We start from the raw sequence: 11,534 nt of genomic DNA, 5'->3' as shown, positions 1-11,534 counted from the left end.
CTATGCACAGTTTAAAAAGAGAAATGTTACGAATGCCAGGTTAGGATAACGTCTAAATATTACTACAAACTACCATTTTATTTCTCTTTATTTCATTATTATTTATTTCTACGACAAACAAAGTACCTGTATAAAGAGTTTGATGGTCAAATTCTAAATACGGCGCAGTTTTTGCGCGATTTCTTTATAGATAAACAGAGAAACGAAGTTGTTAGTAATTTTATTTTTATTCTGTTTATAAACTTTATTTTCGAAAAATAAATACATGATCATGTATATACTCCTACGTTTCCCATAACCTTGGATAAAAACAAATTACTAAATTCATATTACAGTAGAAAAAGTATAATAACAGAACAGCACACCATGAAAGAAACCTGTTAACAATAAGCCATCGACAAATCGCCTTTGTTTTAATGTTCCAAACGTTTGAGGTTTGTTTACTAATAAAAATGGGGGTGATGTAAAATTCACGAAATGTGTAAGACATAATAGATGAAGCGGACAAATACTACAAGACTCAATGTGTAAGGTTAAAACTAGTGAAAGGGGTTACACAGCGACTTGAAAAAGTGTTGTCGAACCATTTTAACACATTAATATAAGTTAACTGTAATGTTCACTTAAAGGTAATCTTATCTACATAAATATATGAAAGTTATGATTTGTCATTAAGTTTAAAACGAAAGTGATGACTTGTCGTCAGGTTATAAAGTTTCCCCACTTCTATCAATCGTCTTTCCTACATTATGTACAGGTAATGGTAAACACGATCCTTATATTCTAGTAAAGCATTATTGTATCTAACTGTTGATACTAGTAAAGGTGATTATTATGATCGTATTATTTTTTGCAATGTCGGAAAAAATCACAATTGTACATCAATATTTGTATATAGAAAAGAGTCTACTAGTGTAATAGTCAATATAACATCTTAGTCTTGCTTGTAAGTTTCTATATATTTCAACTACAGTTATACACAGAAAAATGCACATTATACACACAGATGATGACAGTATGAGTGAAAGTGTGTTTTTAACAGTTGAATTTCAAAACGTTACATAAACTGACTCCCTTAGCAAGCTATTCTTGTAAGTGACTGTTCACTCAGATAAATACACAAAAGAAATACAAATTGTAAAAATGTGTATACAGAAATCAAGTTGTAATGAAAACGACATGTTCAACAAGAACACCCTTTTCTAACTTTTCACTAGTCCAACAAAATAAAAAAGTCACATCCAATATAGCTCCCTTCGGATATAGCTCCTCGGAAGACTATATATGGGGCACCTTTTCGTATATAGCTCCTGCGGCGCTATATCTCCTTATATAGCTCCCTTGCTTAAACTGGAGCTATAAATGGAACACCTATAGCTTTGTTCCGTATATAGCTCCTCGGTGTTTTTATGCAACATTGTCCACGTGGCTTATTGTCGCGTTTGTAAAAGACCAAAGTGTCAAAATATTTCACACATGATGCCTTAATTCTTATGCAAGGATCATAACAAGTACTAAACCACTATTTGCCAGTCAACATTTCTGGACAGTTTTGGAACTTTAGGGAAATTACTTTATTTCGTCAAGACTGACAAAAACCTAAGCTCTTCAGGTACAACTAATAAACGTTTGTTCCACATTTGGTAATTCTGTCACATAGTATATAAGATGAGAGCCTTTCACAGTATGATCAAGTATGTATTTCTACTATAGGGTCATAACTGCTAGACCAGATACAATACTTAAAACCCATGTTCCTAACTTCAATAACGAGTCATTATTTTTGTACCGGTTGGTGATTCTTGGTCTAATTGTATCCGTTTTGGGGACAATGTACCTACGCACTATAGTTTTATACGTAAGAATAGCTTGACAAATCAAATTTATAAATCCCCACCTGTCTCCTAGTGGTGTCGAAAATTGTATATCCAAATGACACTCTGCCAAATAATCATGTTATGTATTACTCGAACAGTACTGTTATAGCAATTTTGTTTTTTCATGTACAGGGAGTCATATTCGGGTTTGTACATTGCGTATACAGCTCCTCATTCCCAAAGAGCTATACACGAAAACATGTTCAAAATACAGCTCCCCGGGGAGCTATATCCGAAGGGAGCTAAATAGAGTGTGACAAAGCTATCCCTGAATAATGTTCAACATACGAATAAAGAGCACTGCACGAAACACTTAAAAAACCCGCACGAATACAAATATACTGAAAACCAGTAGCTATGATTTGAAGTAAGTTTACTCGTTTCATTTAAGACAAAAAGACAAATGTTTTCTGCTTGCACACAGAAAAGATTCAGTAAACTATCAAATTTAACTAAAAGTATAAACATGATGGCAATAAATAAAAGGAATATCTACACAAAAACATACATGTAATGATCAATCAGTTTATTCAGCCAATCACGCCACCAAAACAAATCGGTTTTGGTTTAACTTTTAATTTTTAATATGTTTTGAAGTACATTTCAGGGATGGACGAATAAAAATAACAATAAAACATAATGATACTGGTATTTATGGAAACGTATATGGTACACCCGGATGATATGTTTATGTAGGAGTATTTATGTCGACGTAGTGTGAAATAACACGGTATGTCGAGATTTATTAAGATGTATTGTCTACATTATTAATACAGCTTTACTACTAAATTTTATCCGACATATCTACATTAAGTAATCTTTTCGACATTAGTAAATTATACTGCGCCATGGTTTGTGGCCTCAATGACTGAACTTATTAAAGTGCAATTTATTTTTTTATTAATACATATGTATGCTTTAGGTAATAGATATTGTAAAGATTTTTTGAGGCCAAATTGTATGTCACCCCACTTCCTCCCCCTGTATACATTATATGAGTTTTGGTGCACTGACTTTAATATGAACTGGGATCATCTACAGACCAAGACTTCAGTCAAATCCAGACCTCGTCGGACCGACGGCCTGACCGAAGGACGCAACCGATGGAGGTTGATTTTTCGTCCGACCGCAGTGACCGACTAAAACTTGGAGAACATGCCTCAAAAAATTGTTTAAAAGTTGTCAAATTTGCATGTGTTTTAGTTCCGTTATACCTTACTGTCACTGATCAATTTATTCATTTTTACTAATCTGGATGGAACAGTATTTAATTAGGCAATGTGTGTCATATTTGGACGTACTCTGGAATTTTATTCCCTTACGTATCACACTATGTACCCGGATAATCTTAACTCTGTTCAGCGACCCTAACTCAGTGCCAACATGGCGGATGTAAATCCAATACAGCTTTGTTTTCTGTGTAATTTCGATGTATAAAGGAATGTTTCGGTTGTTATATCTGTCTCCATTGATCAAGTGTATATTTATTTCAAAAGGTATCATGTTAAATATATCAACCCTTGTGTTTTCAGGTGGAATACCGACGAACAAGGCAAACTTTCAATGAACAATTTTACAAAAATCTTTAAAAATGCCTATATGCTATTGATGCCTCTACTATTTTGTTGTTTGAAAGCAAAAATATACTGCTTTATAGGCCCGTTTACATAAAGCACAGACGAACAGCTATGTTTTCGTTTGGTTAGGTGTTTATCCATTCTAAGTTCATATTTATCCAGCACTGTTTCCTATACCAGTTAGGAACTATCCGCAAATCTAAACCCACCTCATAATCAATACAGATTTTAAGCTATAAAAATGAATTTCAAACTTTGATACTGTTAAGCATTGTCTAAGAGATGTTTATGGAACAAATACAGTTGATAAGTAAAGTCTTATTGCAATTTCTGGTATTTAAAACAGTTAGAAACATAAAACATGTTCATTTTGAAGACTTCTTTGAGTACATTTTAATGAATTCCAGCCACATAATGTGACTTGTCGATTGAAATATTTAGTACACAAAACATGTTATCAATACAGGATATTATGGCTATCAAAAGTTTTACGCTAACATTGCATACTAACATAAAAACATGAAAAAGACAGGGAAATTAACTACATACATCGTCTTTCTGTCAGCCATGCTGGCACTGAGTTAGGGTCGCTGAACAGAGTTAGGATTATCTGGGTACGGGGTGTGCGTATGGTGGTTTATTTCTGCCGCGAGACGGCTCACAATCTGGAATTATAGACTGAAGCTCAGACCACCGGATGGTTCCCGTATTTTTACGACAAATAGTGACAATGTTTACCCATAGGCCATAATAAATACAGCTACAAGCTGCCCATGTTTCTTTTTTCTCAAATTTCATAATATATGTGTCCGGGGCGGTGGAAGTTGGTCGGGATGTCCAGCTGAGGCCTGGGAGGTTTCACGATGACTGAGACTGACGAATCTGTTAAGTCTGAATTTTCTGCAGTAGACCTTTTCAGATGATTCTCAAGTTACTGCGTCATGTATGGAAATGATTTTCAATTTTCAGACCTCAACAACCTTGACCTTTGACCTACTGACACTAAATACAAGTTACTGGAATACTGCATGGCAATACATAGTCCCCGACAGATTTACGCCAGTCAGTGATCCCTATGATTTGATCAACAACAATTGTAAGACTGACTCACTGCTGTATACATTAAAAAGCCTTGTAACATTGCCAGATAGGGCTTAGAGGCCCAATCAAGGTTTTAATGACCGATCGGGCTTAAATTAACGAAAATAATTATTGTTTTAGTTAATTATTTGAGAACAATTTTATAGTTTACATCTTATGTCCTTGAAAATGTTACATGCAACATTACATTATGTTAGAAGCTAACATCAGTAAACTGCAATGAGCCAATTTTTGGGAGTTTTACTTTCACTACACATGTAGATATTATGTGAATGAAACAAGGCCTCTTGAGAAAAATGTGAATATTGTATTTTGATAAATAGTATGTGTTTCTAACATGCAAACAGCTGAAGAAATATAGGACTTTTAAAGAAAGTGAATAGTTTTAAGATATGTGACACATATTCGTAAAATTCTGAATTTCTTTTAATAAATTTAAGCCCACTCAATAATTAATACGAGTAGACATAATTTTTAACATCTTGGCAAGTTCTTTTTAACGTCATGACCAAATTTTCACAACTTGTAGTCTTATTTTTTGACGAGTTGCTGAGTTATATGTCGTCATGTAGTTCAACAGAATCTCGACTAAACCATATAAACATCTAACCAGGATGTACGATATACGTTTCCATAGGTATTCGCCAAATGTTCAAGAGAAATAAAACTGCTAACAACTTCAATTACGTTCATCTCCAAGCTGGCTTACCTTGCTCCCGGCGAGATGTATGTTTGTGTTCGAGATGTGGTTGTCTTGTGACAGTCATTTGTTTGTAAGAGGAAGAAGAATGCGGATAATTGTTAGGTTTGTTATATACAGCATCTGATATGTATCTTGTTCTTTGAAAAGTGTAGTTTGTCAAACCAGAATCGTATGCTAGAGCACTTGATTGTTTGTAATTTGTACCTGAATAATGGGTTCTAGGGTTTGATTCGTAACCAGAACGCCCTGATCTGTAATCCCGTGTTGATTGGTCGTACACTCGATCATCTAAGTCGTCAAGCAGCTTCCTTGACACGTGTTCTCGCATGGCCGATTCTGTACCTCCGATACTTGACTTATTGTCCCAAATGTTCCTGTCTCTTGCGTTTGTTCCATAAATATCAAAACCATCTGTTCCATATTTCAAGTCTTGATTGTATTCTTGATCATTCAATGCGTAATGATCATTTTGCTCTGAGTCGATTATATGCGTATCATTACTGTATTCTTTCCAGTTACTTCCATCGTTACGAAATTGTGCTCTTCTTTCATAGGGCGGAGCAGATTTCGTTCGACGGGTTGGTTCGCCAAGACCTTGAGCTACACCTTTGCATAGTACCGGTCCATTTGCATGAAGCAAAAGAGCAGGCCAGACAACATATGCAACTGTTTTTCCATTTTTCGTGTACGCTTTATATATATCAGTATTAAATGCATCTCCTCTTTGGATATTTGGCCCGAATACAACAGGCGGATCTTGAACCTACAAATAATTGACAACGATTAACCTAATTGCAAAACTATGGTGTTAACGAGTATTAGCGAAGTGAACTAATGTTCGTTCGTCCAAAGTGTAATCAAACAATTTGACTTTAAATCTCAAAACAAACATGAACATATAATAGATCAACACCTAAATTAAATGATAACAAAATATCTCTTTTATTACCGTATGAAATTGCTTATGTATAGATAAAGAATACAAATACATGTATATTAATGATTCAAATTAAAAGGTAAAAACATAAAGCAACTAAAACTATAGGCACCAATACCGTTTAGTTCTAGTAAATATATACATCATAATATTCTTTTACAGTCACTTCTTCAGCTAGTCGTCTCTGAATGTCATAATGAAACTACATCATTTGATAAAGACTAATTTAATTAGTTTTATATCATTTGCATAGGTTGTTTTTTATCTATTGATTATAGAATTGGTTTACAGTTCCAACGGTTTTAAGAAGCTGGTAAAGGACATATGTACATGTAGTATAACACTTTCAATGCGAATACGTCCGATTATGAACAAAACTTACAAAGGTAAATCAAACAATAATTCACTATTTTGTAGAACAAATATCAAACAGAAAAAAACAATTACTCACGGCCATCATCCAGCATACACTGAAACATGCTTCAAGATATTTTGGAACTGATTTCGCCTTTCTTGCTGTAGATGAAGGCGAGAATCGTAAATTCTCTTGGTACTTCTGAAAATTAAAAAAAAACAACAAAAAACATATAAATGTGTTCTACAGATAAATACTGTCCATAACTCACTTATTGTGTACTTGAGCAAAGGATCAAGGTTTTCATTCTGCATAACCACATTAATACTTTTAATAATATTAATGCATTGCATAGTTAAGTTGAAATTATACAATGACTTGTAAAAACAAACTTAAAACGCATCCAAGCAAAAGCGAAAGTAAATTAATAGGAGACTCGTTCTTACTGAGTCTATTAATTAGAAGTGATCAAATGTGAAACATCACTACTCTTTGCAGGACTCTATTATATCAATGCATTGAATACTCTACATCAAATACCTTACAAAGCTGCTTTCCTGAGACCTCAGCCATATATTTCCTGCTATCTTTTAATAATTTGTTTATATTTGCTGGTATTGCAGGTATTGCACTTCCTGTATTACGCTCCTGAAAAATCAATTTAAATCTAATTATGTGATATGTTAATCATCATAGTGAAATTGATTATGTTACAGAGGTATTCGCAAATATAAACAGGCTTCAACAATTGAATTAAGACAATATTATAATTCTGCTTATATTAAATAACGACAAGTTGTCTTAAATATTTTACCAGGGTGTAAAAACAGGATACGATAACATCAGTCTTAAAGTCTACCTGGTGGGCATCAAGGGTACATCTGTACTTGGACTAAGTGTTGTTATATTTCTAATCCTTTGGGGTAATATAGACTATATTCAACGTGATTGCCTAAAAGAATTCCGTTACGTCCCGTGCTTTAAATATATAAATGGTTTTATATCTTTATTTTCTTACATTAGTGGTTTGATGGATGTACCTGGCAGTCACATTGAGATTTAACGTATGAACATTGTAGGGATAAGTTTTAGGCACAATCAATATATTCAAACTCTCCGGTGATGTTAATGGCACCGACTGTTCCAAGTTCTGTAATTTTTTTCTGTACACGTCTGACTAATTATTTTACCTTGTCTAAAACATTTTTGTACGCAAGATCTAGTACTTTACAATTGTCAGCGTAAGAAATACTTACGGAATTTGCTTCATGCATCAGAGCACATTGAATTTGTTTCATCTGATTTTTTGCCTCTTGGTCACAGAATTCTTTCGTGTCCTGAATAAAATATAAATATCATATTCAAGTTGTCTTCGCATAATCTAGATTCAATTTACGCTTCAAAATTATAGCCTAATACCTGTTAAAGTACCAAAGTTTTCAAGTAGTTTACCTCAGATCAAAAGGTAACTGTACGTCAATGTAAAATAAAAACGATAAACAAGAAGCAGGACAATATCACTTTTTCTTAAAAATGCCCCTAAAATATAATAATTTAAATTTTGCTGATCTACATCCATCGCATGGTAATGAACCTTACGTCAAGAAGACAAAGTTGACGTCACAATACTCTCATACTAGTTCTTTCGCCAAACTATCGTAGTATAATCAACACATTTTTAAACTGACGAACAAGAGCTCAGCAAAGCGGGAAAATGTACTTCCGAAGGATTCGATTAAAGGAGGTTGAGAGCCATCGTTAGGACGAAGCCTTATAGCCAAACGAATTTAAATCATGCTCTTAAAAGTTTGGGCAAATCAGTTAAACACAAAGTTGAAAGTACATGTATTTGCAATCAACAAGTAGGTATGTACAATGAATTTTGCTACACCTAATTACCAGCCAGTATCGTGTGGTCAGTATAATAAGAATATATCCAAAAGGACGTAAAACTGAAAAAGGCGTATATGTTATTGGGCTTCTGGTGATGTGTTGATTGGGGGAGGGGATGGGGAGTCAGGGTGTTAAGTGGAGTAATGTTGGTCGATTCACCTTCTGCACATCGTCGCATCACCACTCTTTATTATTCCAACTTTCAAGTCAATACTCTAAACAGTTTTTCAGTTATGCTCCTGACACAAATGTGACAGACAGTATTGGCCTCTGAATTAAATTTGAAACCAAACCCTTTAACCTTCCAACTCCCAGCACATTATGTTATAAACGTATAATAAATGCAGAAGCATGTAATAAAACACACATCGAGCGCGAAATTCTATTACATACTAGTAATGCTTTTTGACCTCTCTATATATAACCACTTGCGCAGTTTATAAGGTTCTTTTATTGGCCTAACAGTGCTGAAGGAAACAGAGCGTGAGTCACTTAAATTTTGATCTTGTCGCATGATGTCGGATATGCCATTGAACATTATTTTTGCACTCTGTGCGGCCACAGAGGTATAAAGAATTAAATTTCTGGATGTATGTTTGAGTTTTTCAGGAAAACTGGACAGAAGACTATTTAGTTAAATTTTAGCATGAGTGATAGTGCAAGGTCTTCATCGTGTGATTTTGATGAGATATTGCAATAAGCTAAATCGTAAAGGAAATAATTGTCCATTTTATATAGAATATATAGGATAAAATATTCAAGTCTTTGTAACGCTATTGGTTAAGTTGCAGAGGGAAATATTTAGCTTGAGAGTAACTGTTCTTTTAGTAATGAGGGCTTGAGAGTCACTATTCATGATCATGCAGTAACGGGTGCTTGGGAGTAACTATTTAGGGAATTACATCCAGTGATAGAATCTATTAAGCGAAACAGCACGACGTTTTAAAAGACAAACAAAGCATTATGTTCGAATTATTCTAGTCAGCTAGGTAGAACTACTGTCTTTCCGTAAGCAAACTAGCTCGATTGCTTCCTTCCATGAAAGAATTGTACACTCCCTTCCCCCTCAAACGAGATTGCGAATCCACGGGGGTATACGGCATGTGATTTGAAATCGGAGACCTTAACCACTCGGCCAGAACCCCATTATTTGCCTGCTATTTATTGACGGCATGCGCATACTTTAAAAGATCTTGCATTCGTGAAATTGGTTTGAATAACGCCACTGACGTTACTTCCGAAGGTGATATTTACTTATTCACTTTTTCAAAACAGTACTGGTATAAAAGCTCTGTTTTCGCAATACCACGTGTGATATGTGATATTTATGGACACCAGAAAAATGACTGGTACATGCTGAGAAACGAGATTCATTCAAGTACAGGTAGGTTGCGATTTCCCGCGCCTTGAGAGTTTAACGTTCCAGAAGTGTTGTGACACTAAAAAAACATGAGAGTAAAGTCAAACAGCTGCTACATTTTTTGCTTGTATCTCTGCTGGGATGACCTTTAATGTTTAAAAAATAAAAGTCAAAGGGATTTTAAAATACTTTCATAAGGTGATTTTGTAGACATTATTCTGGACATTTATTCAAGACATAAAAGGATTCATTTTATAATTCCAGGAGAACAAAAATATTTGGTAACTGTTTGTGCTTGTTAAAGCGCTCAATAATCAAGCTGTTGCAGATGATATATAAAACATGCAAAATCGCAAGATAATACATATTCACTGTTCAACTTTAAATATTCAACCCAGCATGAAGATCATTTAGAAAGAATGACAATTGACATTTGGGAATCAGTCGTTGTATGTAGACTTTAATCAAAGTTATTTTTAACAAATCTGAATCATGTTTCCGCAACACAATAAGAATGACTGTAAGAAATGCGTCACCGTCGTGATATTGCTCTTAAAAGACTTGAAATACAGAGAAAATATGTTTGTTTTACAGACAACATCAAATAATCTTTGACTTGAAAACATCGGACATTTTTTAATATTACATTTTTTATTCATTTGATGAAAGATATTTTTCGGATTTACAAATAAACAAACAGATACTTTCTGTATACGAACGTTCAGGTAAAAATTAACTGATGATAATCTTGTTCTGCCCGTGCATTATTTAACCGGCAAACTCATTATGACTGCGCTGCAGTGCCCATTCGGATACATCTGTATCGCTTTGAACTATAATTTAAACTGCACGATTTGCTTGTTTTAGGGCGCCACCAAAGCAACGCCGATCAAAGCATAAAGCATTATTTATGATTTCACACGATTGATTTAAAGCAGAAGATGCTATTAAATCATGAGTTAAACCAAGCAGTTTAATGTGTGTATAAGAATGATTCTGTATTATAATTTTAATAATATACTAATTTTACTTAAGATTATGTACAATGATTTTAAAAATATTGTTTAGCAATGCCAACTTAAACTTTCAATTTAATTTAAAACTACAGCGAACATACCATCAGAATACTGAGTAAAACAGATACGGCTTTTTCATCATCACTCCTGTCTGATACAAAAACTTCAAAAGCATCTGTCCATTCGTTGTCGTAGATTTCTTGAAAACGTTCTGAAAGCTTTGTAGGGCGGTTTTTATCACTCAGATCAGCGATGTTTGGATTGTTATCAGTTAGTTTTGCACCCATCGATTCGCTTAGTCTAAAATAAAAATTGGTATACCTGAAGCTCTCTTCAATTGGGAAGTTAATGAGACGTTATTTATACATTTATAATACTTTATGATATATGACAAGTAATGACAATATTAAATAAATTACTGACCTTGTTTTAGTATGTTCTAGTTCATCTTTTGTGTTCTTAAGTTCTCTTTGTGTATTCTTAAGCTGTTGTTCCAAATTATGATACCGCTCAGTAAACGTGTTGACATTAGCACGTTGTTCACTTCGTTTTACGAGTTCCTCTTTAAGTCTTCTCTCCTCTTTTTCCAGGGTACGTAATTTAGTTTCCTGTTGGTTGATGGTTTTGAGAGATTCAGCGTTAGTTTTCTTTCCTTCTTGATATTTCTTTTCGGCGTCCATCCGAGCTCGCTTCTCGTGTTCAGCTTGTTGTTCAG

General features: G+C 34.2%; 1 protein-coding gene across 1 annotated transcript; it reads right to left on the bottom strand.

Moving 5' to 3' along the window:
- Positions 1 to 70: 70 nt before the first annotated feature.
- Positions 71 to 11,526, bottom strand: LOC128554805 (uncharacterized). Its single transcript, XM_053536119.1, has 6 exons — positions 11,243 to 11,526; positions 10,921 to 11,119; positions 7,807 to 7,887; positions 7,091 to 7,198; positions 6,647 to 6,751; positions 71 to 6,021 (listed from the first exon to the last, which is right to left on the bottom strand). The coding sequence occupies exons 1-6, from the start codon at positions 11,497 to 11,499 to the stop codon at positions 5,245 to 5,247; spliced, it is 1,527 nt and encodes a 508-aa protein (XP_053392094.1). The 5' UTR covers positions 11,500 to 11,526; the 3' UTR covers positions 71 to 5,244.
- Between the last annotated feature and the right edge of the window lie 8 nt (positions 11,527 to 11,534).

The sequence above is a fragment of the Mercenaria mercenaria genome, unplaced genomic scaffold (assembly GCF_021730395.1).
Source record: "Mercenaria mercenaria strain notata unplaced genomic scaffold, MADL_Memer_1 contig_761, whole genome shotgun sequence".
Lineage (NCBI taxonomy): Eukaryota > Metazoa > Mollusca > Bivalvia > Venerida > Veneridae > Mercenaria > Mercenaria mercenaria.
This window is presented reverse-complemented; position numbering and strand designations above follow the sequence as displayed.

Excerpts from the sequence above, each read along its gene's own strand:
- LOC128554805 (XM_053536119.1), bottom strand. The coding sequence starts at position 11,499 with ATGGACGCCGAAAAGAAATATCAAGAAGGAAAGAAAACTAACGCTGAA. Across the intron at positions 11,120-11,242 it reads CTAGAACATACTAAAACAAG|ACTAAGCGAATCGATGGGTG; the intron begins GTCAGTAATTTA and ends TTTTTATTTTAG. Across the intron at positions 6,752-7,090 it reads CAGGAAAGCAGCTTTGTAAG|AAGTACCAAGAGAATTTACG; the intron begins GTATTTGATGTA and ends TTTAATTTTCAG.